Below are 27,271 nucleotides of genomic sequence, written 5' to 3'. Positions count from 1 at the left end.
TGCTAAGAGAACTTCACTGCAGCACTTTGCTTTCCTGTAATGCTTTCCCCTTGTCTCTGTGCTGGTTTCTTTTGATCTGTGGGTCTTCCTTTGTGTCAGCTCACAGTGGGCTGCCAGGAGGCTCAGAGAGTGGAGCAAATCAATTGGTTTGTGTGCAGGCTGGGAGGAGGTGGAAAGGTGGTTTCCAGGGACTGGCACAGCGAGAGAGAGTTGCCTTGGCCTTTCTCTACTGGCATCCCAGTGCTGCCATAGCAGAAAAACTTTGAACCAGAAGGTGTGCCAGCAATGCCCATGCTGTAGATCTGGCCAGCTTGGAAAGCACCAAGTAGGCTGGCAAAGTGTTTGTGCCATCTCCTTGGCATCATTGCCAAAACAGTAACGCAGAACCTAAAACTGGTGATGCTTCAGAAAAGAGAGAACAGCAACAGCCCACCAAATCTGTCTTCAGAGCACGGGAAGCCATACCCAAAATTCTGCTCCAGCTGACATCGCAAAGGGAAGCTTCATGTCTCTCTTCAACTCCTAACGCCCCACACAGGGAGAAGGAAGGGAGGCTGCTGCCCATCCCTATGAGCCTTGGCCTTTTGCCTAGGTGTCACAGTGCTGCAGAGGGAAGAAGGACCTTTCCCAAAATGAACTTTCTTATTATCACTATGACTTTTTAGAAATAAGCCAGTGGTTTCTGCTGAGAAATATTGCACTTTTTGTTAGTCAATAAGAAAGGCAATTGAAATCCCATTGCAGCCTCCAGCATGTAACACTCTGAAGGTTAGCTTCAAATGTTTCCCAGTGCAGAATTAACCAGAACATACATCATCGCTTTTACAGGCAGCATCATTTCTGATATCTCCAAAGATAACAGTATGGATCAGGGGGATTATCGTGGCATTAGCTGCTCTGATTACCTTCCCTACAGTTTAATAACAAGAGCACTTAGACTGTAGGTGTATCAACAGAGTTTTAGATTTGCGAGCAAGGAAAGTTGGGGGTTATTAGCAGAACAAGAGGAAAGAAAAGGTCACGCACTGCAATGTGCCTCTCAGGATGCAGCTGACATATTCAGTGGGGCAGGGAAGTGATTTTTCACTACAGCGTCATGAGTATTTTGACGAGAAGCAGTAAGGACTTTGAAGATCCATCTTGTCACATCCGGGCTGCTTTGGCTGCAAACTTAACCCATTAGAAAATAAGGCAACCACATTTGGCAACATCACCGCCTTTTAAAAACCTTACCTACGCTCTGCACACAGTTCACTTTGCTCCTGTTTATCTGCCTCTGTCTACAGTGACAATCCTGGATTGCACTGGTTTTATTTTAATCAGGAAGCAGACATTACTTCCCTGGGAATAAAAAGCCAGAAGATGGGGTCTCTGAAAAATGGTGTCTACTAGCTCCACTATCACTCCTCCTGCCCGACACCTTCCCCACGGAGCTTCACTGCTCTCCCCAGAGGAACCACAGAATCACAGAATGACCCGGGTTGGAAGGGACCTCGAGGATCATGTAGTTCCAACCCCCTGCCTAACAGGGCCACCAAACATACACATTTACTAGATCAGGTTGCCCAGGGCCCCGTCCAACCTGGTCTTGAACACCTCCAAGGATGGGGCAAGGAACCAACTGGTTGGTATTTTACTGTGGAAAACAGAGGGGTTACTGAAGAACCTTACAGCTAAAATTACAAGCTACCAATGAGATTAAACATTTTTCCCAGGCGCACTTACCAGAGATAATATAGAATAAGTTTACATTTCTATTGTTCCTGCTCTCTCTGCTTGTTAAAGTGCAGAAGACAATCCGTGGTCGCTTATTTTGTATCTAAGCAACTGTCAGACTCTATATCTACTAATAAGAAAGGGTATAATTATATGCTGCTACTTTAATTAGCAGCAGATGCCTATGTTTATGAAGTAAAATGTAAGATTTTCTGAAGTGCAGTCTTGCTTATATGCAAATTGCAAGAGCACTTTCATGGGTTTTTAAAGCTTTTAGTGGGCCCGGGCAGCTCAAGTGGGGAAGGGCACGGGGTTCACACAACACACTGTTGGTGCTTCAGTGCTTTGCTGCCCGAAAGGCCTGTTTGGGAAAGCTGTGAGGTGAGGGCAGATCAGTGCCTGCAGTGCCCTTCTGACACCACCAGCACTGGAGCAAAGCAGGTGGCTGCCCTGAGCCAAAGGGCAAAAGCTGCCTGCTTTGGGCACCTGCTATAGTGCCCTGGAGACGCAGCTGCAAAGCAGCTGAGATGGGGAAGAATCCTTAACGTCAATTCTTGATCTCATTGAGGTGCTTCAGCAGCACATATTGATGCAATGCAGCATTTCTTTTCAGAAGAAATAACAGCAGGACTATTGCTGAGGGGCTCTGCATGTAAGAGCAGACGAGAGCACCAACAAAACAAAATGAAACCCCGTCTCCATGCAAACATGTGCAGGCACAGTATATAAATGAGAATAACCTTGTCCAGGATAGAAAATACTTGTTAGATGAGACTCTAATTTCTGTTATTCTGTATTTTTAGTCTTGTTTCCATAGAAACAGCACTTGTGATGATACTGTCCTGCAAGGTAGCAAATGGATATACATAAGTGTATGTTCGTATATGCATTCCCTCCTACCTCCTGAAGCTTTGAATGTATTTGCCAGCAGAGTTGGAAGTTCCACGGATAGCCAGATGCAACCAGTTCTGGGAGAGCATCTGGGTAAGGAAGAAGTGATTGTGCAGTTCCCCAGCCAAAGAAATCTCATCAGAGGGCAGAGAGCCTGCCAAGAGGGGAACAAGAGGTGGGCCATGCCATTACTGCCGCATCTCCTTGAGCCTCTGTAGCAAAGCTCATCCTCGCATGGACACCAGCCTTTCTGTCAGCTGTGAGCCACATGTCCATGGGAAATCTGCTCCCATGTCTGGAAATCAAGACTCCCGTTCAGACGCTGGGAAAGTGCAAGAATCCCATGTGAAGGCTCAGCGCACCAACATAAAAACTGATGTCCGTCTTCCTTCTTTGCCCATCTTTTGGGGTCTCTTGCCTTGCTATGCGTGCAATTCACAGATAAAAGGTGGAGCAGCCAACCAAATTTGGCCCATTTCTTCAGCAAAATCCACTGTGCTACCTCTCATGGCCTTACATGCCAGATAAAGGACAGGTCACCTATCTAAATTAGAGAGAAATGCTGATTGTCTGCACTCATATTTCTCATTCTAGAAAGTTACTGAATCCTTTAGCATACCTTTATATTCCTAGATCTTACACCCCTCTGTAGTGGGTGTTATTCCAATCACAAGACTTAAGTTACACAAGACTGCACCCTAGCAGGCAGCAAGGGCTTGCAAGCACACAGCCCTTGCCTTTGTCTTCTCTTCCTGCACTTTCTAATCCCTAATCCACCCTCTGTGAGAGTTGGCAGCCACGGCTGTGCTTGCTGCAGTGCAGGCTGGCAGCAGAGACTCACGCCAGATGCTTTCCCACAGAGCCTGGGTTTGCTCTCGCTCTCACTCCTCAGTTGTCAGTTCTCACTGAAGGTCACCCCAACAGAAAATGTCTGTTTGTGCTTGGCCTTCACGCACGTGGTGTTGAGGCAGCGCTCCTTTAGCAGGTACTGCTACGCGGTAGAGAAAAGCAGCAGTGAAAGCGAAAAGAAAGATTAAAGAGAAAAGCAGCAGTGAATAGGAAAGACAATACTAAAAGGGAAAAGCAAGACTAAAAGAGAAAAGCAAGATTAAAAGGGAATAGCAAGACTAAAAAGGAAAAGCAAAACTAAAAGAGAAAAGCAAGACTAAAAGGGAAAATCAAGACTGAAAGGGAAAATCAAGACTGAAAGGGAAAAGCAGCAGTGAAAGGGAAAAGATGCAGTGAGAGGGAAAAGCAAAACTAAAAGGGAAAAGCAAGACTAAAAGGGAAATGCAGCAGTGAAAGGGAAAAGCAGATGTGAAAGGGAAATTCAGCAGTGAATGGGAAAAGCAGCAGTGAAAGGGAAAAGCAAGACTAAAAGGGAAAAGCAAGACTAAAAGGGAAAAGCAAGACTAAAAGGGAAAAGCAAGACTGAAAGGGAAAAGCAAGACTGAAAGGGAAAAGCAAGACTAAACGAGAAAAGCAAGAATAAAAAGGAAAAGCAAGACAAAAAGGGAAAAGCAGCAGTGAAAGGGAAAAGCAGCAGTGAAAGGGAAAAGCAGCAGTGAAAGGGAAAAGCAGCAGAGAATAGGAAAAGCAAGAATAAAACGGAAAAGCAAGACTAAAAGGGAAAAGCAGCAGTGAAAGAGAAAAGCAGCAGTGAAAGGGAAAAGCGGCAGTGAAAGGGAAAAGCGGCAGTGAAAGGGAAAAGCGGCAGTGAAAGGGAAAAGCGGCAGTGAAAGGGAAAAGTAAGACTAAAAGGGAAAAGCAAGACTAAAAGGGAAAAGCAAGACTGAAAGGGAAAAGCAAGACTGAAAGGGAAAAGAAAGAATAAAAAGGAAAAGCAAGACAAAAAGGGAAAAGCAGCAGTGAAAGGGAAAAGCAGCAGTGAAAGGGAAAAGATGCAGTGAAAGGGAAAAGATGCAGTGAAAGGGAAAAGCAAGACTAAAAGGGAAAAGCAGAAGTGAAAGGGAAAAGCAAGACTAAAAGTGAAAAGCAAGACTAAAAGTGAAAAGCAGCAGTGAAAGGGAATAGCAGCAGTGAAAGGAAAAAGCAGCAGTGAAAGGGAATAGCAAGACTGAAAGGGAAAAGCAAGACTGAAATAGAAATCAGCAGTGAAAGGGAAAACCAGCAGTGAAAGGGAATAGCAAGACTGAAAGGGAAAACCAAGACTGAAAGGGAAAAGCAAGACTGAAAGGGAAAAGAAGCAGTGAATGGGAAAAGCAAAACTAAAAGGGAAAAGCAGCAGTGAAAGGAAAAAGCAGCAGTGAAAGGGAATTGCAAGACTGAATGGGAAAAGCAAGACTGAAAGGGAAAAGCAAGACTGAAAGGGAAAAGCAAGACTGAAAGGGAAAAGCAGCAGTGAAAGGGAAAAGCAAAACTAAAAAGGAAAAGCAGAACTAAAAGGGAAAAGCAAGACTAAAAGGGAAAAGCAAGACTAAACTGGAAAAGCAAGACTAAAATGGAAAAGCAAAACTAAAAGGGAAAAGCAAGACTAAAAGGGAAAAGCAAGACTAAAAGGGAAAAGCAAGACTAAAAGGGAAATGCAGCAGTGAAAGGGAGAAGCAGCAGTGAAAGGGAAAAGCAAGACTAAAAGGGAATAGCAAGACTAAAAAGGAAAAGCAAAACTAAAAGGGAAAAGCAAGAATAAAAGGGAAATGCAGCAGTGAAAGGGAAAAGCAGCAGTGAAAGGGAAAAGCAAGACTAAAAGCGAATAGCAAGACTAAATGGGAAAAGCACAACTAAAAGGGAAAAGCAAGACTAAAAGGGAAAATAAAGACTGAAAGGGAAAAGCAAGACTGAAAGGGAAAAGCAGCAGTGAAAGGGAAAAGATGCAGTAAAAGGGAAAAGCAAGACTGAAAGGGAAAAGCAAGATTAAAAGGGAAAAGCAGCAGTGAAAGGGAAAAGCAAGACTAAAAGGGAAAAGCAAGACTGAAAGGGAAAAGCAGCAGTGAAAGGGAAAAGCAAGACTAAAAGGGAAAAGCAAGACAAAACGAGAAGAGCAAAAATAAAAGGGAAAAGCAAGACAAAAAGGGAAAAGCAAGACTAAAAGTGAAAAGCAGCAGTGAAAGGGAAAAGCAGCAGTGAAAGGGAAAAGCAGCAGTGAAAGGAAAAAGTAGCAGTGAAAGGGAAAAGCAGCTGTGAAAGGGAAAAGCAGCAATGAAAGGGAATAGCAAGACTGAAAGGGAAAAGCAAGACTGAAAGGGAAAAGAAGCAGTGAATGGAAAAAGCAAGACTAAAAGGGAAAAGCAGCAGTGAAAGGAAAAAGCAGCAGTGAAAGGAAAAAGCAGCAGTGAAAGGGAAACGCAAGACTAAAAGGGAAAAGCAAGACTAAAAGGAAAAAGCAAGACTAAAAGGGAAAAGCAAGACTAAAAGGGAAATGCAGCAGTGAAAGGGAAAAGCAGATGTGAAAGGGAAATTCAGCAGTGAATGGGAAAAGCAGCAGTAAAAGGGAAAAGCAGCAGTGAATGGGAAAAGCAGCAGTGAAAGGGAAAAGCAGCAGTGAAAGAGAAAAGCAGCAGAGAATGGGAAAAAAGGCAGTGAAAGGGAAAACCAAGAGTGAAAGGGAAAAGCAAGACTGAAAGGGAAAAGCAGCAGTGAAAGGGAGAAGCAGCAGTGAAAGGGAAAAGCAAGACTAAAAGGGAAAATCAAGACTAAAAGGGAAAAGCAGCAGTGAAATGGAAAAGCAAGACCGAAAGGGAAAAGCAAGACTGAAAGGGGAAAGAAGCAGTGAAAGGGAAAAGCAGCAGTGAGTGGGAAAAGCAGCAGTGAAACGAGAAAGCAGCAGTGAAACGGAAAAGCAGCAGTAAAAGGGAAAACCAAGACTAAAAGGGAAAAGCAGCAGTGAAAGAAAGAAGAAGCAGTGAAAGGGGAAAGCAGCACTAAAAGGGAAAAGCAGCACTAAAAGGGAAAAGCAAGACTAAAAGGGAAAAGCAAGACTAAAAGGGAAAAGCAAGACTAAAAGGGAAAAGCAAGACTGAAAGTGAAAAGCAAAACTCAAAGGGAAAAGCAAGACTAAAAGGGATAAGCAAGACTAAAAGGGAAAAGCAAGACTAAAAGGGAAAAGCAAGACTAAAAGGGAAAAGCAAGACTAAAAAGGAAAAGCAAGACTGAAAAGGAAAAGCAAGACTAAAAAGGAAAAGCAAGATTAAAAGGGAAAAGCAGAGTTAAAAGGGAAAAGCAGCAGTGAAAGGGAAAAGCAAGACTAAAAGGGAAATGCAAGACTAAAAGGGAAAAGAAAGACTAAAAAAGAAAAACAAGAATAAAAGGGAAAAGCAAGACTAAAAGGGAAAAGCAAGACTAAAAGGCAAAAGCAAGACTAAAAGGCAAAAGCAAGACTAAAAGGCAAAAGCAAGACTAAAATGGGAAAGCAGCAGCGAAAGGGAAAATAAAGACTAAAAGGGAAATGCAGCAGTGAAAGGGAAAAGCAGCAGTGAAAGGGATAAGCAGCAGTGAAAGGGAAAAGCAGCAGTGGAAGGGAAAAGGAGACCCGAAAGGGAAAGGAACAGCATAAAGCAACACTGATAGGGAAAAGGAGTACAAAAAGGGCAAAGGCAGCACTGAAAGAGAAAAGGAGCCCTGAAAGGGAAAGCATCAAAGCAAGGGAAAAGAAGCACGGAAAGGTAAAAGGAACAAGCACAGGGAGCAGGCAGGTAGGCACAGCAAAGCAGCAAGCAAAGCCCAATCTCTCAGAGGGGGCCTGCTAACAGGAAGCCCAGCTATTGCCCTCCCAAAGAAACTCCACCATTTTGACAGCCAAAATAGAAACTACGGTTTCGGTTCTCATGACTCTTCCCTGCGCTCCCAAATAAATGGTTTCGTGACATCCTCTACCACACTGCAACTGCTCTGAATAATCAAAATTATATCATTCATGACATAAGAAACTCACTTTTGCCTGGTGGCAACGGCAGTCCATTCCCATCGTGTCACTCCATGTAATGAACACTGCATTTGGCCTTCTAACAGCCTCCTGGATGAATCCACCAAAAGCAAGGAAGCACCCTGCCCTTACTCTGAAGAGAGAAAGAAAGCAAGGTTCATGGAAACAGGCACACAAGGCTCGCAACAAGACACGGTGCTCCAGATCATGACAGAGATAGGACTACCACAGTGCCAGAACATGATTTACCACTAAAGGAAACATCTGGGGGCACATTCACAACTTCAGCACAAGCTGTAATGGCTCAGCATGTTTAGCTTTATCGTTCAGCTGGAGAACGAGATACTCCGAAGTATCAGTCAGCAAGCACTCGGATGAGCCTGCCCTCTGGTTTTAACGATGACAGACATCATTACTGCCACCTCTGACACCTTACCAGGAGATGCTTCCATTTATTAGCCTGGTCTTGATTCCTTCCATCAGCAGCTGCTCCTAAACTGACCTCCATTCATACAGTGATACCATCAACTTCCAGCACGAGCTGACCTGCAAGACAGAGAAGAAAATGCAGGATGGCAACAAACACTGACATAACATGTTCTAATATTCTTGAACAGCCACAAAAGAGACAAAACAGGAGATAAACGTATCCGCAGCAACACCCCAGTTCATAAAGAAACGCAACTCCAGCTTGGCCTCAGCAGCCCTTATATATTTCTTACACATTTGATTAAGCCAACTGCAGTTTGAACCAGGAGAATTCACAATCTCTTGAAAATGAGCAATACAAAGAAATATAAAAAAAAAAACCAAACAAGGAAAACACACAAACACACCTCCCTGACATGACATCTTGCCTCCTCAGCAGGTCACAGTGTCCCTCACTCAGATGTAGAGCAGGGAGGAAGATGAGACCCCATGTGTTCCTTGCTGCGCACTCCCATCTAAAAGGTCCATATGCTCCTTGGGAAGCACAATGCCACCTGGGGAAAAGAGAAAGCAGGAACAGGACATGCAGGCGGCTATCACCCAGCAGAAGGCCAGATCCTTCCATCTGTTATCCGCTCCTCTTTTTAGTCCTAACAGGGCCCCGAGGATACAGAAATAGCAGTGCTTAGCAGAAGGACTCGGAGAAGGACCGGTAGAAACTGTCAGGAGGACAACTGGCATCGTGTGGACACAAACAGGCTGTTGGTGCAAGGAAGGAAACAGCACCTGAGCATTTCACCAAACAGGTTCCCTCAAAGCTGCCTTTGTGGTCCTGAGGACTCCTTTTTGTCATCTGTTGGGCACAGCAAGAGTGCTTTTCTTGTACAAATCTATGCCCTGTGTACCTTTCTCCATCCCAAAACCTAGAGTTGCGGTGCAGACACTGGATGCTGACCAGAGCAGTAAAAGAACAGAAGAGGGGAAAAGCAGATACAGGTAAGACACCTAAAAGAAAGGAAAAGAGCAGAAGAGAAGGAAGGATACAGTTAAGAACAAAGGACAGAAGATGGAAAGTGCTATAGAGGATTGGACTGGACATGAGCAGATGCAGAGATACACCAAGGTGTGGCTTCTCCCTGTGTCCCTGTCCACCACTGGCAACATCCCCCAATGACAGGGATGATGCTGCTCCAGCAGCTGATGGGGTTGTGGTCTGGGGTTATGCTCTATGCAGAGCCTCCAGAACCTGCTACAGACCTCCAGTTCCCTGACACTTCTTTTTTTTCCAGGTGTCTGCACACAAGGAACAGGTGTTCTCTATGCCCTGCATGCTGGTAATTAGTGTGGGCAATTACTGTGTGGGAACTGGGGGAGGGAAAATCAGGGGTGGGATAGTGAGGAGGAATTGGAGGGGGCTGGGAAATTGTTTGGGTGGGACTATAGAGATCAGATATGACTGCTAGGATGGGGGATATTTGGTTGGAAATACTGTCATTTCTATTACTCATTGCTTTGTATGATAATTTATTAAATGCTTTATGTTCCCTCTGCTACATCTCTGCTTGCAGTCATTTGTGCAGTGACAAAGGTCCTCAGCTCTACATGCCCACCTCCAGGGCAGGATGGAGCACCACAGATGGCAGTGTTCCACAGCTGCCACCAGCAGCCCCAGCTCGTCCCTCCACACCTGAGGTGTGAGTGGCTGTGAGAGGAATGTCTCTGTGGAAGTGCAGCTCATTCCTCCCCTCTGATGGGGGCAGAAGGCATCTGCATTTCCCTCATGGCTCTTATTTCCTGCGTTACTGTGGGAAATGAGCTGAGCCACTGTGGCTCTCTACTATGGCAAGCTCTGCAGCTCTGCCACTGTCTTTATACTCAGCTGTTCCTGTGTGTAATGCTCCACACTTGGACCCTGCAGAGCCCAAAGGCCTCCTTGGCTGCTGTTACTCACCTGGACATTGAGGGTGCTGTGTCTCCAGTCTGTACCTGCTTCCAGGTGGCACTTGCAAGACACTGCGAGTCCACCTGGTTGGAACTGCAGTCAACAAACACAAATGTGAAAGAAATAAGAAAGGATTCTCTCATTTCACAGGCTTTCATCTCCACTGAAAGATGTTCTGCTGTGCAGCACAGCTGGGAGCATTTCATATGTGCAAAAAAGGGGGATAGGCCCTGGCTGTGCCGGGCCCCCTTCCGGCCCAGGCCCCAAAGCAGCCCCGACTGTGCTGGGTTCCCCTCTCACCTGGGCCCTGCAGTGGCCTCAGCTGTGCCTGGTCCCCCTCTGCTCTGGGCCCTGAGCTGGCCCCAGCTGTGCCTGGTCCTCCTCCATCCTGGGCCCCAAGGCCCTGCCTCTGCCTGCTCCCCCTCTGCTCTGGGCCCTGAGCTGGCCCTAACTGTGCCAGGCCCCCCTCTGGCACAGGCCCTGCCTCAAGCCCCGCCCCCTGTGGGCAGCAGTGCTAGTGCCTGTTGGTTTTGCTCTCTTCCCTCTTCTTTCCCTGTTCTCTTCACAAATGCTTTCAGATCCCCCAGGATGACGTGCACTGATACTGCTGCCTTCTTCCTGCACAAACTTTCTGGGCAGCTCAGCTTTTTCTACAGAGCAGCGTGCCTTTGGAAGTGCTTGGAGGATGTAAACTAACAGCAAGAGAACACTGAGCTCTTCTGGGTCTTTCTAGGAATGGCAAAGAGACAGGAGAGTGTGCTCAGCCTTGAGTGGTTGCTTGTATGCAGAAATCACAGTTGTCAACATCTGTGCTGTTTTGCTGTAGGCAGTAGTGTGTGACAAGAAGCCTACAATTACCAATTTAGTGAACGTAATTAATTGTAACAGTTCCCCTTTCTTCTTCCCTTGACACTTGGGTTATGGAGTTCTCCTATGCTATGTGCCGGTGTAATACCTCTGAGCCACAGCACTGTTGCGTTTAGCAAAGCTCATGGCAACAGGCTTTGGCCAACTTCAGAGCTACGTAGATGTTGATAAGATATCCAATGATAGGAGGGAAAATGAACAAGCTCCAAGGTAAGTGTTGTTTTTTCCTTCTAGTCAGCACGCCATCGCTAAATCTTCCATGCTGTGACTTTTATCTTGATAGTGATGATCCCCTAACCTCACACCTTTAGCACAGCACTTTCTGTGGAGATTCCCACCAGTGACAAAGTATTAGTGCCGCTTTTCTGCCTGTTTCTTTTTTGTCTGTATTTTCCAGAATGTGGGTATTTCTTTCATTGCCCACAAACACTGCCCAGTGCAGGAGGAGGCAGGGACAAGAGTCAGGAGCAAGGGCAGAATAGTTTCTCTGTTAGTGAATGGAATGCCAGTGTTTTCTGCATATGGACTTGCCATAGTGCTTCTTACAAGGCCTATCAGTGGGATGAAATGTGCCCTGAAGCAGGTGTGCTTTTTAGGAAGGCAAAAGAGAAATGCAGATAATGCTAAGGGGGGCCAGTAAGATGATCAGAGGGCTGGAGCACCTTTCCTATGAGAACAGATTGAGGGAACTGGGCTTGTTGTGCTTGGAGAAGAGAAGGCTCCAGGGAAACCTCACTGTGGCCTTCTAGTATTTGAAAGGAGTGTATAAACAGGCAGGGGAATGGCTGTTTACAAGGGTGGATAGTGATAGAACAAGGGGGAATGTTTTTAAAGTGATACGGGGACGTTTAGGTTGGATATTAGGTTGATGTTTTTCACACAGAGGGTGGTAACGCACTGGAACAGGTTGCCCATGGAGGTTGTGGATGCTCCATCCCTGGAGGCATTCCAGGCCAGGCTGGATGTGGCTCTGGGCAGCCTGGTCTGCTGGTTGGAGACCCTGCACACTGTGGTCCTTTTCAACCCAGGCTATTCTATGAGTCTATGGCTGTACGATTGTATCAGACCTCAGGGAAGTCACGTGGAAGAGACAAGCCTTTGAAATTAAGCTTGATTCACTTTGCCCCTCATACACCTGATCACTGCATCCCTTACTTGGCAAATGGTCTTTCTGTGGGGTGTAGATGAGGAAAGGGGAGGAGGAAAATAAAGCAGCTGCTTTGTCTTAGAGCTCTTGTTTTGTTGGGGTCTGGCCCTATTTTCTGAAACTAAAAGACGATGTGTGAAAGAAGGACAGGGAAAGGCACAAGGAGGTTTTGGTTTTGGTGCTGACTCCAGCTCGCTGCTTGCTGCTGGGAAAGGCACACTTAGCTCCAAGGAAGGATGCATGCGTGGAAATCCAGTGGCCAGGGGTAAGGGGTACCCAGCAATAGAGGGCAACGAGAGCTGGGGTGATTTGCTTTTAAACTGCAGCCAGTGAAGTCCTGTCCCATTGGATCTGACATATGTCTCCCCATTCCCTTCCAGTTTGTGCAGAGATGGCATGAGACAGAGGGCATTGCTTTCTGCCAGACTGCAGGAGCAGAAGCATTTCAGGTGCCTAAATGGTTTGGTTTCCTCATTGTGGTGGAATGGGGTACGCATAGAAGGAGGACTTCCATTCTTGGGGTGGATATGCACATGGGAGGCTGCGCAGGGAAGGCTCCATCCTGGCCAGTTCAGCCAGCAGCTGTATCCAGCTGGCAGAAGCCCCAGCCCATGAGGCCGGCACTGGCCCTGGGCCATAAAGCCACAGTAAGGGAAGCCAACATCAGCTCTGGAGCCTAAAGCCACAGTCAGAGAGGCGAGCACCAGCCTCGGGGCATACAGATGTGAACCCCTATTCATTCCCACTATCTCCCCTGGGACTCCATTGAGCGCTATGAGGCCACATTAGTCTTGACTGGTTTTTAATGAAAATTACAAAACCATGACATCTGCACAAGAGTAACCTTCACTTCCCTGTTGTCTTTTAGTCTTGCTTTTCCTTTTCACTGCCGCTTTTCCCTTTCACTGCTGCTTTTCCCTTTCAGTCTTGCTTTTCCCTTTCACTGCTGCTTTTTCCTTTCACTGCCGCTTTTCCCTTTTAGTGCTGCTTTTCCCTTTTAGTCTTGCTTTTCCCCTTTTAGTCTTGCTTTCCCCTTATAGTCTTGCTTTTCCCTTTTAGTCTTGCTTTTCCCTTTCCCTGCTGCTTTTCCCTATTTATTCTTGCTTTTCCCTTTTAGTCTTGCTTTTCCCTTTCACTGCTGCTTTTATCTTTTAGTCTTGCTTTTCCCTTTCACTGCTGCTTTTCCCCTTAACTGCTGCTTTTCCTTTTCACTGCTGCTTTTCCCTTTCACTACTGCTTTTCTCTTTTAGTGTTGCTTTTTCCTTTCTCCTGAGAGTGTTTTTTACAGCTAGTTAGCTGAGAAGGGTCGTAAACACGGTGCAGCTAAACAAGCAGCCATAACACCTGCAAGGACAGCAAGAACAACAGGATGCCCTGGGATGGTGAGAAACTAGCCATGGTTCTGGGAACTCAGCAAGGGAGTAGCTTTCAGTTGATAACAACAAGCTGTTAAGATACTCGGGGATAGTATGTAATTGGGAACCAATGATGAGCTGCACTTTTGCAATATGTATGAGCTAATTATCCGTATTATAAAGGTACACGCAGCCAAGGAATAAATGAGATTCGCTGATCATATGTCAATGACAGGTGTGGTCGTCTGCTTTTCTCCCACCGTTCTGCAACATACACCTATATACAAATTTAAGAACACAACGGAGTTACTGTTACTGTTTATTAACAACCAGTTTTAATAATACGATAAAAGTATGTCCTGAGAAAGGGGAACAAACATGCTTCTTCAAGGTTTTTTAGCTGTTCTGGATCTCAGCCGTCGCTTGATGATCAGATGATCACTTTCCTTCTTTTGTTCCTAAGATTCCTGAAGAAAACATTTCAAAAGTTACTCATCTTTTCACACAAGACTGACAAGCTCTTCTTGACCCACGCAAACATATTTCTTCCCCTAAATGGATTTCAGACTGGCATTTGCTTATTATATTTTATTCAGAAAACTATGGGATACCGAGATCATTTTAATGCAGCTTAATCACAAGGAACAAATATGGAGAATGTACAAAATCCTGTTTATCTTAAAAAAGCACACACATCTGAGGAAAGCCTGAAGGCAGCTTTCATTTTGAAATACTTGTTTTCAAAAGAGTATTATAATACTTGTTTTGTGAAACATGAAGCGTTCAGAAAACATTTTTAGCCTCAATCCCTGTAGCTATGACTTGCCCAGAATTTCAGTTCTCGGTTCAGTTCCATGTTCTCAGAACTACAGTGAGAAAAGAAATTGTCTCATCTTCTTCATCCTCTAACAAAAAAAATATAACATTTTGGTTTCTGCCCCTATCATTTGTCAAATCATCAAAAAATTCAGAGGGGTATTACAGTATGGGCAAATGATCACTATGCTGAACAGAAAAAGGACTCTAATATAATTAAAAGATGCAGTTCCAACAGAGCAAGAATGTTCTTAGCACAATAGCTGCCGACAGAGTCATGAAACTGGCACATCAGATCCTTTGCAAGTTGGCTTAGACAGGAGATCATAGTTTAAGCATACCTAAAAAGCTGTCTACGTTGTGCTCTAGAAAAGCGTGTAGTAGAATAATCCCACTCCAACACATTGAAATTATCTATGATTCCAAATTAGAAGACATCTCCGTGATTGCTACATCACCTACTTAGTAAACTGTAAGCCAGCCAAACACAGAGATCTTTGAGGACAAAATAAAACAGAACAGCAGGAAGACCAACAAGAATGACTTGGTAGAATAAAGAAATACCTCAGTACTTTCAACCTCCTCCTGCAAATAGATGAAACCTCCAGTCTGTTTGGACTCCTTAGTAGTTTATTTTAAGCCAAGACTACAGTATAATCGCTTACCGAAGAAGCAGGTATATCTAGAGGGCCAGAAACGACAGTGGAATACAGCTTCCTTTTGCATCGTTTTGGCTTGGTCTCTCCTTCTTCGACACTTTCAGGTTCGTTTGATTTAGGAGAACTTACTGCTGACATCAGCTTCTTGGCTAGAAGAAATTTGTTTTGATACATAAACCAATCAACTTACTGGTTTTGTGAGTCTTTAAATCAATGAATGCAAAAAAAGCTTCGTAACAAACTTGGTTTATAAATGACATGTAACATTTAAGTGAAAATACTCAGAAATTGTATTTGTTCGTCGAGGTTCTTTATTGCTTCTATAGCTGAAACAGTTTATAGGTTCAGGTACGGCAGCTTAAAGCACGCGTTAAAATGGAGTATGAAAGACAATCATGGCTCAGAAGTCGCTGGAAGTCAGAAACTTCAGCAGGAGTTAAACAACAGGCCTAACTTTCGTGCTGACAGAAGCACAAGACAGAACCAACTTTCTCTGTATACTTGTAGGTTTTCACAAATGTAATAATGAATCTCTGAAGAGACGAATAAATGCATTTACTTCATAAATCAAAGGACAAGACAACTTAACATGGCAGACAAGTTCTCTAAGAACACATACATTAATAGCCTACAGCAGAAACAAGCCATTCTACAATGTCTAGAAAACATGGAATAAAACTTATTCTACACCAACCTTTAGAGTGTATAATAGAAGGAGAGCTTTGAATAAAATCTCCAACTTTTTGCAGTGTTTCATCCTTCTTTTTAGTCAGTCTTGAAGCATGTACTCGCTTTCTCAGGAAGTAGTCTTTTCCGGATTTCTGTTCAACAGAGATGTGAACATGTGAAACAAGAGCATTGTTTAAACTTCATTTTAGTTCAACGTTATTTTAAGTTGACATTTTGAGCTTTACTACTGACACCTCTGTTCATTATGCTGATGATACCACAACGGCAAGTAATGTAGACAATTTTATACCCTTTAGGGAGTTGTCAAAATCTCAGCTATTTCAAGGCATACGTTTCTTAAAGTTTCTTAATAAGGCAGTAGTTTCTTTAAAAGTAGCTCCCAACCTGTGGAGTTGTTTCTTACATAAGCTGTTCTAATTACATAAAATAAACAAACATACAAAGCAGAAGACAACAGATGGGAAAAATCTACTACTCATACTCTGACCATGCCAAGGATACTGCTATCACATGTGAACATCTGTTTTTAATAACTGCCATGCATATTAATGATACGAACCTTAGTTTAATACAAGGGCTTCACTTACAAAAGCACACGATAATACACTAAAGCTTCTCTTCCCAACTATTCAGTGTGCAATATCCTTCCCTCCAAATCATTACACAGTACAGCCATTATACGCTCTGGGGACAGACTGACTTGCCCTTTGGTTAGCTTATGGAATTTAATAGGAAGAGCTCATAAGCATGTAAGATTCCCATTCAGGTATACACATAAGGATAAGACACTGCTTCTTCTGTGTGACCACACAATTACAAGAAGTCCCAAGCTAGCTTCAAAACTAGAACAAAAACCAACCATTTTCTCGTCACTTGCAGAGGGTGAATTAAAAGCCATGACACATTTTGTATTTTTCGTGTTCTCACTTTTCACAAAATCCTGGGAAAATAAGACAAGTTTCAGCCATGATTCTTTTGGAAAGAACAATTGATGTCACAAAAGTGAACACTTTAAACACTTTTGCTAATAGTAGGGAAGTATTTGCTAGTGGTAACTATTCCACTGTAAATCAAATAATAAATAAGCATTCAATTATAAAAATAGGACATTAAGATATCAGTATTAGACATCTCATGATGTCTAAAAAGCTGATTTATGTCTACAGGTTTCAAAGAAAATACACAATGAAGTTAAGAGAAATTCCCTTCTCTTAAACCATTATCACTGAGCTTGGCTATTAGTTTTGTTCATTAAAGCAGTTCATTAATTAAATTCTTCAACTACTTTACTGAGGTAGAAATAGCATTTTTAATGCTTGTTTCTAATGCTTTTTTTAATTGTAGAAAGACAAAAAGTAGTCAGAGCCACTTTATCAGGCTCTGCTAAGAATCTGAATGGAGTATCACCACCCACTGTATTTCCAAGAATTAAGTTGGTTAATAAATACTTTGTTTTTAAAATATATGTAACTGCTATTTTTTGAAAGTTAGCAATTAAAAACTTATATAGGAATGATTAATATCATCTGCTAACAAAACAATATCCAGAAATCCCGCAGAGGAAGAAAATAAGTTCAGTTTGCTGTGCCCGTTTCAGTGGCTCCATGGATTTTTTCCAAGTAACTTATCTAATCATGAGCCACTTCATAAGCATTAACATGAGGAGAGTTTTCAACAGCACCTGACAAAAATTCATCACACAATTGTTTCAACAGCTTTTATTCCTATCAAAGGCTATAAAAACAGGTGATCTGATCACCTTGAAAGGGATAAATAAATTAAAACTTGGGAATTGTTTAGAGAACATGAGATCTTTTCCTACTCATTCCTTATCAAAAGCAATACAATCACAACATTTTCAGATCTGAAGTTTCATACTAACCTCAGATTCATTTAATGAAGTGAGGCTCCTAGTACATCGACGTGACAAATAATTGTCTTCAGGTTTGCATCTTAATGGAATACTTTCTCCAGTTTTAGTTTTGCTTTGTTGTTTCCTAGGCTGTAAATATTTAAAAGGAGTAAAGATTAGGCTATGCATTAGACCTCCAAAATATCTCGAGTTTTCTAAAGTAACAGTGTAAAACCTCAAGCTCAGACGCCACATGAACACGTAAGCTGAAACACAGCACAAGTGTGGGAAGGTAGTAACATCTATTAATTGTGTGATCTTCAGATACACCCTACTGGGTCTCACTAACAGTCTCAGGCAGTATTCTGCCTCCAAAAGAGAGAAAGCGAGACATTATTTAGGGACAAAATCTGTAACGCTGGTCGTTTTGTCATCCATTCCCCCCATACTCTGCACGCTCACAGCTGCTATGTTAGAACACCAAAGGCTAAACCTCTGCCTAATCTTCAGCATCCACATACGAATACATGGAAAACTGCATGGAAAAGTTCCATAATGTACACACAGAGATGGTGTTCTAGTAAATAAAATATTTTTGAGAAGATGAGAGCTCATGTTTGAGTGGAAGACAAAAAGAACCAACAAGTACTCATCACTGAATATGTAGTTAAAGGACTATATGCTAAGAAAAATGATTCTAGCTCCAGTATCTCCTAGGAAAACAGAAGAACAAAAAGGGGTTAACAAGATGTTAAGTACTGACTTTCTATAAATATAATCATACCTTTCCATTTACAGAGTCATTCCTTCTACTTTGTCTTTCTTCAAGTAAAGGTATTTCTGGCAAACACTGAGGGCTACTGTGGTTAATGCGTTGTTTTAATTCCTTTATAAAGTCATCTTTGTCAGCCAGTTCTTTTCTTAACTCTTCTATCACTATTGCATTATCCTAATAAACAGTAAAAACTGCTGAGTTGTGGGACTGGCAAAAGGAATTAACACACACAAGCAGTATTGCAATTACTTAGTAGCATCAGTTTTAGAATTGCAGGCTAGAACACTTAACTATTCAAGAACAGTAACATTTCACGGATTTGTACGGTCACTGTTACAAGTGCAGTAGTCACAGAATTGCCTGGGAAGTTGTAATACAATATATTTTGATTCTTCTATTTTACTTATGTGCTTCAGCCTTCATCTCCCTTAAGATATAATAACCCGAGCTTTTATTTGTTCCCAAATCCTCGGTACTGTGAAACGTCGGCAGTTGTAGGGGAAGTTTTGCTATGAGAACATCTTTCTTCTCAGAGAAAGTGAATCCAAACATTCTCAAAAGAGCACAACTCATTTAGTCTTCTGTTTAGCTTCCGAAATTCTATGCTACGGCTTAGATTGGCTATCCTGATTAAAAGCTGGATGTTGAAATAAGAAATGCAACTTCCAGAGATCATCCCCCCTCTGCTTTTTGATGCTTCCCTTAATCTCTCTCCACATCCCCTTCTGTCTTTTCATGCCATTGTAGATACTACCTCAGAGAAAGCAAAGAAAGTAAGAAACCTGAGACAGAACTACTGTCTGAGTATTGAGCCTAGCTTGGGATCCGGAAATGCTGTGAATTATCAGAAAAAGCTACAGATGTCCAGTATGATTGTAGGATCATAAGCATCAAACTGACATCTGCTTATCTGAACTACTGAAAAAATTGAAATTTTAGTAATTAACAGAAATTCTGTTTCTGAAGAACAAAAATAAAAGCTGGTGCTTTTTTTGGTTAGTTGCACATGATGTCAATACGACAGTGTTCAAGAACAGAACCACACCCAGAATACAAAGAGCAGGTACAGGAGTCTTACAGAATTTATGGGTAGCTAATCAGGTAGGAGGAAAGGAGAGCTGACCTTGCTTGAATCCTTTAAGGCAGATTGTCTCAGTTCTGCTATTTCTGTCTCTTTTTGTATGACATTAGAAGCCAAAGTTTTGAGCTGTTTTTCCAAAGCTTCTACTAACTGATCTCTCTCCTCACGCCACTTTTGAAGATTACGGTCCTTTTCCTCCAACTGGGCAACAAGTCTTTCCTAAAAGAAGAACAGATGAACAGTGAACATCACCTACTACACACTGAACTGTTCTAACACTTTGGTAGTTAGCACCGTTTTACAGTCTTAGTAAATGTATGATCTCTTCAAGATCCACAGGAGCTCTAGAACTAGTTGCACTACAAACCTACAGAAGCAAATCCATGCTTCTATTAGACAACCTACATTACTCTCCTTGTGAAAAAATATTAGTATTATTTTAGAACCTCCACTTCAATTTGCTCATTTAATGATTACTAATGAGCGTTAGGAAAATAAAGTCACAAAGTGATAATAATACTAAGCTCCTCACATCCTTCTATGCTGCTTGCAGGTCCAGAAAGTCGGGACTAACTACTTCCAGATGTAAAAAAAGCTTTGCAGAATGTACAGATTCACATGTTTAAGAAGTTACATGACAAGAGCCCAGCAAACAGCTCAAGTAACTCAAGTGACTTTGTTATCAGTCACTATTTGGAAAGTGATAAAGGAGCAAAACTGTGGCCGTTTGACCAAGTATTTTTATTCAGTATCTGGAGAGAAGTTTGTGGGGTTTCTTTAGAAACTCAATTGCCTTTTCTTCCTTATAAAGGCTTAAAGGCCTTCTGCTTTGCAGAAAAGAGAACAAACAAAAGCTATTGTACAAAATACTTTCTTAGCCTCATTAAATAGTGATCTATTTTTCAACTGTAATTTTCTTATTGATGTCCCACATACGTGACATTTCATTATGCACTTATGAAAGATCTTTCTTTTTGTGGCCCCCCCATTCCTTCTTTTTCCAAATCAAGCAGTTCTCATATGGGCTTTGCCACATAAGAAAGCAAGGGGACTTGGACAAGCTGCTCTTATGCACCCTTACTGTTAATACTTGGTATGTAGTTGTCTCCAAACTACAGGCACCAGACAACTCTGCCAGGACCTCATCACTTACGATTTCTGCTTGTTGCTTTCCATAATGTTGTCGGTCCTCAGCAAATTGTTTCATTTCTTTGTTGCGAAGATTCTCTGCTTCTTTTATCTGATTTAGGAGCTCTTCTTTCTCCTCCAGCCACTTTTTTCTATCAGTTTGATACTTAGTCTCACTTTCCTATTTCAAAGAAACCAAAAATGAAATAGTGAGACATTAAGGAATAAAAGTCTTAAAAGCCAGGTCATCATTAAATAGACTTGTTTCTGCAAGATAACAGAAACATTAGCAGTTTTTACTACAGAATATTCCCAAAGGCAGGTATTGGATAATCATTAGTTCCTTTCCATTAAAAAATAATCATTTCCAGTATTTCTTATTCAGACTGGAGAGCCTCCATAAAACATCTCTTTTTCTTTATAAATGTTCACACAAGCTTTACAGAACTTACACCAAAAGTCAGTATAAGAAAAACTCTTTTAACTTAAAAACTTCTAACACTTTACGCTGCCTTGCAGCAGTTGTAGAAAAACTTGCAGCTCCTTCAGGGTTGAAAGACAAAGAAAAGCAACATAGTTTACACTGTAGGAGTAGTCTCCTTTCCTATCAAACCTACTGGCAGACATTCTCATATATAGGACAGAGCACCTGAGAAACTGCTTGGAAAAAATAAAAGTCTTTTAACCAAGGAAAATTAGTAGACCCGCAGCCCAACAAAAAAGGCTTCCTGGTGATAAAGTTAGATGATGATTTCGATAGCTTATATTAGTTGCCCAAGCAACTAACAGAAAACAGTTTTGACAAATACACCGTAAGTTACAGTTTGCTTTGAGTTAGTATTCCTTTCTTGCAAACAACAATTGTATAAGTATACTCTGCTTATAGCACATTGACGTGGTATAGAATGAAGCAATGAATGTTCAACTTTCCCCTCTTCTTGAAAAAGGGAATTGGCTCTGCGCATTAAAAAAAGATATCATGAATAAGCTTACTCAAGGTGAAGGAGGAAAGAAGCTCAGAACCATTCCACTAACAGAGTGGATGTAACCTATTGTATACTCACTTAGAAAACTCCCACTGCCAGCCCACTACTTTTATTTTAAAAAAAAACAAACAAACATCAACAAGAAAAAATAACATCAGATGGGATAAGACAACTAACTGTTCAGAGGCCAGCAAAAGAAGCACTGCTCATGGCAGCATAATGTAGGGAAGGCTACACTTCCTATACTATGGGGGCATCAGTGATGCCATTCTTAACGTACCACAAAAAAGCTGTACCTGGTCCCTATTGCATGTTGCACTGCAGCTTTTACAGGAAGTTTCTGTAATCAATATAACAGTTTACTTTATCAAGTTACAACTTTGAAGTTAAGTTGCCTCCAGCTCTTTTTGCAGCTTTATTAATTCTGTACTGTTTTCATTCAAATTTGCCTCATCACTTTCGTTGTTCTTTTGCTGCCAGTCACTATTGCTCTGGTATTCCAGTTCACTGTATTTGTGTTTCCATGCAATCAGTTCTACTCAATACACAAAATGAGGTTAGATAGCATATCATTTCAAGTATATATTTGAAATACCACACCAATGACTTTTTACTAAAGCAGCTTAGGTTTTATCTGCTACAGACATAAAGAAATAACAGAAGCCTTTAACTACAAGAGATTTGTTGTTTACTATGGAACGTTAATGCCTAAGTAACAGTCACATGAAAATAGAAGTGGCTATCACAGTACGTCTAAACCCCTTTTGCATCCCTGCTCCCTTTCCCTGGAAAGATTACCTGAAGCTAATTTTTGGTTCTCTTCTAACTGAGCTTGAAGCATTTCATCTTGTTCAAGCTGCATTTCCTCTTGTTCTTCTAATGTCATCCGCATAACTTCAATTGTTCTATCCCTTGCACACAGATCTGAAGGTTTGAAAATTTACAGATGAACTCCCTACTAGCTCCCATTATTCTCAAATCAAGATTCTCCCATGACCAAAAGCTCTTTTAAAAGAAATAGAGCATCTCCATTGAAATATTTACATACAAATACATGCAGATATGTTTTAAAATCGGAACACAGAAGACTCAAAGTCATTCGCAATGTGACAACAATTACATGGATATTCCACACACACACACACAAATAATGGCTCACCGTCACATAGTTGATCATAGTCTTTGGAGATATCTTCCATCCTCTCAGTTTCCACCAGCTCCTATATTTCATGTTGAAAGAAAAGCATACACAGTAGAAACAAGCAGAATCTTTAAGACAGCCTAGAATTAATAAGTTTTTCATATAGCATAAATAAGGACTCAAGCTGATAAAAAGAGTTTATGGTAAGAAAATTCAATTAACATATCGTGATGTCACTCAACAAGATCAGGTTATATGCATGTATTACATATGTATTTACTATGCAGATTATTGTATTTAAAGCAATCTGCCAGTGCTCTGTAGTGACTAATTATTTGAATATCTTTCATGGTCTACTGCTAATTTCAGTTGGCCACTTTCATTTTGCTCCAATTCTTTTTTTCACCTTTTCCCTGTTGCTTGGAAAACCTCCATCACTCATTAAATAAAAATTAAGAGCAAGTAAAATACCTGTTTAAGTTGTTGGATATAGAAGTCTTTATAATCCAGCTCATCCTTAAAATGGTTAACAAGACTTTCAAGTTCCTCCTTAAACTGGTTATCAATCCTTTCAATTTCATCCATCTTATTCCTGAGGTATTCCTCCACAGAACGCATCGTGGACACCTGTAATGTAAGCACAGCTCACAGTTCATTAAAAGACTTCTGTAATCCAACCTGGCCAAATACTTCTTTGTTAAATAAAGAGGAATTCACAAACAAGTGCTGAGTAGGAAAACGACAGCAAGTGCAAGCTTACCAAGGAAGACATGAATTCATTTTTAAGCTTCAATTTTCCAACCCAAGCACACCCAATAAACTTTCAGACTAAGATCCCGCAAAATGGGTTTTAAGATATCTTCTTGTTTAATAATTAAATTTTAACTATTAGCATCACTGAAGCTGAAATTGAAGAAAAATATATACATGCTTATATTAAAGAGCCTCTGGAAATTAGTCTATTTCTCTTCAAGTAAATAGCATTCTTCTTCCCAGTTATCAGCGTTTTTTCACAAGACTTAGGTTTTAAGCTTTGGAGTTACCACGGATACCAATGGCAAGTCACCAGTAACGTAGAGATAATAACAAGTCCCCTCCAGAGGCAGATTAGCTATTCTCTTCACAAACCTTATTCCAGACTACTAACCAACTTTACTTTCCTCTGTTCATTATCTATGCGAAACCATGTTTTAACTTCTGGTCACCTCTAGAGCTTCAATGGCAACTTTACCTAAGATTTGCTGCTAGCCACACTAGTGTGAAATTTCCAACTTCATAGTTAAAGTTTGAGAAGTTTTAACAGCAGAAAGCCAAGCATAATCTTACAGAAAAAAAAAATCTCAGTTGACTACAAACCTCGCTTTGTACTTGCTGAATTTGTTTCTCGGCATCAGAATGTTTGTCTTTTAGATCTGCATACTCTTCTTCTTTCCTCTGCAAATCTTTTTTCAAATTCAGTACAAGGGCAGAACTCTCAGAAAGAATATTTTCTAGCCTTATGTTAAAAATAAAGAGACAAAGAACATTACTGTTAACACATCTCATGGAAACAGCAATTACAGCTTAATCCATGTCCTGCCTGTTGGTTTCTATTTGTAAATAGACTCTTAAATCTATCTAGACCAGTGACAAGATTTAAACAATTACTTTTGAATTTCAGCTTGCTTCTCATAATCAGATGCTGAAGCAATAAATTATTCAGATGCTATTCTGCGGGATGTACAACAAAACCACCAGAAATCCCCATATTATTCTTTATTTCCTTGCACACTCCTGTTTTCCCTTGGAACTCAAGTAGCATACCAAAGCATCCTAAAGTAGTAGTTTGGCCATTGATAAGCATGCAGATGCATTAAGTCGAAGGGATGTTCCCATTAACTATTTTTAACTCTAGTTCATTCTCAAAGGGCTCTAAGTTAACTCAGTGGTTACTTACGATTCTATACATTGCACTTTCTCCATTTCACTCTTTTCCTTTTCCCGAAGAGAGTGTTTCATCTGCTCCAAGCTGTTTTTCAGCTGCATAACTTCTTGAATCACATTTGCTTCTTTGCTACTAAACTCTTCAACCTTTTTGTCTGCATTAGCAGACTTCTCCTGCAGAGTTGCGGTAACTGTCTCCAGATTAACAATAATAGATTCTTTTTCTTTAAGTAATTCATTGAGTTTTGACACATTGTCTTCCATTGTCTTGGAAGCCTCCAGGAGATATTCAAGCTCTCTTATTTTTACCTCACAGTTGGCAACTTCCTCCTGAAACTGTGCAATCACTCTCTGATCTTCTGTAGTCTTTTCTTCAAACTCCTGAGTTTTCTTTTCTCTTTGCTCATGTAACTGATTCACAAGATCATCTTCCTGCCTAGTGTGAGTTGTAATCTCACATAGCTTCATTACAAGTTGACAATTATGATTTTCAGCATTATTCAGTCCCGCCTTTAGGTTTTCATTGTCTTGAAGCAGTGCTTTGATGTGCTGACTTTTTTGTGAGGAAACATCAACAATACTTCTGCATACTTCCCAAATCCTTTCAAGACTATAGTTAAAGGAGAGGTCCTGCACAAGATCTGAGATGGAAGAAGTCTGTGACTGAATGCATGCAGAACTAATTTGAGATGTCCCTGGCTCATCTTTTTCAGAGTCTGAGGAATCCTTTACACTGACAAAGTCAGTACTGATGGCGTGAAACTCTAAGTGGCATTTGTATATTTCATCTAATTTGGTCCGCATTTCTTTTACTTGTGACACTTTATCAATTATATATTCTTTGGCAGCTTCTATGTTGTTAGTTAGTTGGGCATTTTTGTTTTCAAGTGTCATATTTATAGATTTCTGTTCATCCAGTTCAGAAGCAATTTCCCGATAGTCAGCTTGACCCTGCAGAATTTGTTCACGGAGGACATCAGCTGTTTCTTCAGAAAAAGAAAGCTCAATACGCAGGCTTGTTACCTGCTTACTGAAATCTTCTTTTTTATTTTTTTCTCTTCTGCATTGTTCTTCAAGCACAGCTAAATGATGTTCCAAGATTTCAGTTCTTTCCCTCAGTGCTAGTACTTCCTTTCGGTACGCGGAGCACTTTTGTTTCATGTGTTCAATTGTCTTTTGCTCTACAGTGTTCTTTTTCTTTCTCTCATTTACAACTACTGTAAAACAAACAAACAAACAAAAAAAAAAAAAGGGAAAAGGAATGTAGCTCAGATTGATTAAAATCATTATTACATAGCAGTTCACAACACCAAGTAGCAACTTCTAAGTGAAAAACTGTCGTAATATGCAAGCCATGCCCTCACATCACATAGTATTTGATACTAGTGAAGGAATTAAAGTCCTCTGAACACGTAATCAGGTGCCTCAGATTTCTATACAGAATTAACAGCAAAAGGTTTTCAGTCTGGAAGAACACTTTTACCATGGCACTACTCAAACCTTCCACTCCACACCAGTAGAAAATCTAATTAGATTTAAGAAACATGGGAACGAGATAGATAATTCACAGCTATATTCTTTCTATCTTCCGTGCTTCAGCAATCCCTATAAGGCAGCCAGGAATCACTCCATCTACATCTAAATGGTAGATAAACAGTTCTCTAAGAAATTTCATTCCAACTCACACTCCTCTTACTTTCAAAAGAAAGATAAAACCCTGGAGAAGTTGATCACTTAAGTGTTGATATCTGTCTCTCTTATTCAGTTGATCTCTAAACAAAATATGAGGATTCCTACTTCTGTCCACACTTACTCTTTTGCATATAAAGTTCACTCATAAAGTTGTACAAATTTGCAGATTCAAGTTTCCATAAATATTCTGTTAGCTTGGGGCTGTTTTTTTCTTTAACTGGTGAGCAATTAGCTAAAATCACATGCATTTTCTTTCTATCAAAAGGAACTTCTGCTGTATTTCATCATTGCTTTAGAATCCAGTTATGTCCATTCCATAATATGCATACTTTAAGTATTAGAAAAATAAATATAAGTCAAGACTTACTAGGGGTTGGGTCACCACAACAATATATTCCATGATGATTCTTGTACAGTCCTTTTATTACTACAACTACAGAAATGCAGAATTTTATAGCACCCACGTGCAGCCTGCATTACATACAGATTCACATGTACTGCATGGAAACAGCCTCTTAACTCATCTAAGGAGTTTTATATACAGCCCTCAACTGATTTAAAAGTCATACTGAAGAAACAGCAGTGGCATATTCCACCCCAAACCAGGTTTTGGATTTTGACTGCTGCTCCCAGCAACACTAGTGAGGGGAATATGATTTATAAGTAATCTAAACACTTTATGCTGAAAACAACAAGCAAGCACTAAAGCAAGATAAATAAGACTAGGGAGAAGATGTGTAATGTTCAGTCTAGAAGCTCCTTACACAGGAAGTAGGGAAAAAGCATTATTACAGAGCATAGGAAACAAGACCTAAAAGCTCAGAGAATGGTGTAAATACCCTGAACTTGAAGCTGAGATAACCTAGCATCTCCTAAAACACTTTTGCTCGTGCTACTTATATAACTAATTCTACAAAAGAACCAGCACAACATACCTGTGCTCATTGTTCTACTGTGTATATTTAACATAGCTAAAGAATATATATTAAGCGGTTTTTGAAATTGGACGCTATTAATACTCACAAATAGAAGAAAATTTTAACATGATTGAATACTCAGTACTTCTTAACAGAAAACTTCATGCTGACATTGTGACTATCAGCTACCCATTTTAATTCCTATGTGGAGCATTGCTGTCACTAATTTTTAAATGAGAGCTTTGGTCATATGATTAGAACAAACCCACTACTATTTGGAGTATGGAGGAGTCCACATCCCTCCCTCAGTCTCTGGTAAGATGCTTATATGTGATGCCATTCAGTGGTCACATTAGGATTCAATATTTATGCCAAATAAAGG

The 27,271-nt window shown here is 41.0% G+C and overlaps 2 protein-coding genes across 3 annotated transcripts; both read right to left on the bottom strand.

Annotated features, from left to right (window-relative positions):
* Positions 1 to 13,499: 13,499 nt before the first annotated feature.
* LOC146752890 (kinesin-like protein KIF20B) lies at positions 13,500 to 20,409 on the bottom strand. The gene is made up of 8 exons (XM_085531197.1): positions 20,256 to 20,409; positions 19,145 to 19,321; positions 18,031 to 18,195; positions 17,277 to 17,396; positions 16,254 to 16,334; positions 15,399 to 15,525; positions 14,711 to 14,853; positions 13,500 to 13,696 (listed from the first exon to the last, which is right to left on the bottom strand). The coding sequence occupies exons 1-8, from the start codon at positions 20,307 to 20,309 to the stop codon at positions 13,688 to 13,690; spliced, it is 876 nt and encodes a 291-aa protein (XP_085387323.1). The 5' UTR covers positions 20,310 to 20,409; the 3' UTR covers positions 13,500 to 13,687.
* Positions 20,410 to 21,587: 1,178 nt separating this feature from the next.
* On the bottom strand, positions 21,588 to 25,498 carry LOC146752889 (kinesin-like protein KIF20B). 2 transcript variants are annotated; one of them, XM_085531102.1, is made up of 6 exons: positions 24,294 to 25,498; positions 23,714 to 23,852; positions 22,829 to 22,984; positions 22,376 to 22,436; positions 22,015 to 22,140; positions 21,588 to 21,751 (listed from the first exon to the last, which is right to left on the bottom strand). In XM_085531102.1, exons 1-6 carry the CDS (start codon positions 25,439 to 25,441, stop codon positions 21,603 to 21,605), a joined length of 1,779 nt encoding a protein of 592 aa, XP_085387228.1. In that variant the 5' UTR covers positions 25,442 to 25,498; the 3' UTR covers positions 21,588 to 21,602. The 2 variants fall into 2 exon arrangements, 1 of the variants encoding a protein (XP_085387228.1); XR_014940274.1 differs by lacking the exon at positions 22,376 to 22,436 and having other exon boundaries at positions 21,663 to 21,751.
* Between the last annotated feature and the right edge of the window lie 1,773 nt (positions 25,499 to 27,271).

This window comes from Coturnix japonica, unplaced genomic scaffold (assembly GCF_054131305.1).
Source record: "Coturnix japonica strain WE unplaced genomic scaffold, WE-NBRP24 Scf040, whole genome shotgun sequence".
Taxonomy (NCBI): Eukaryota; Metazoa; Chordata; class Aves; order Galliformes; family Phasianidae; genus Coturnix; species Coturnix japonica.
The sequence above is the reverse complement of the archived record's forward strand: the minus strand, read 5'-3'. Positions and strand labels throughout refer to the sequence as shown.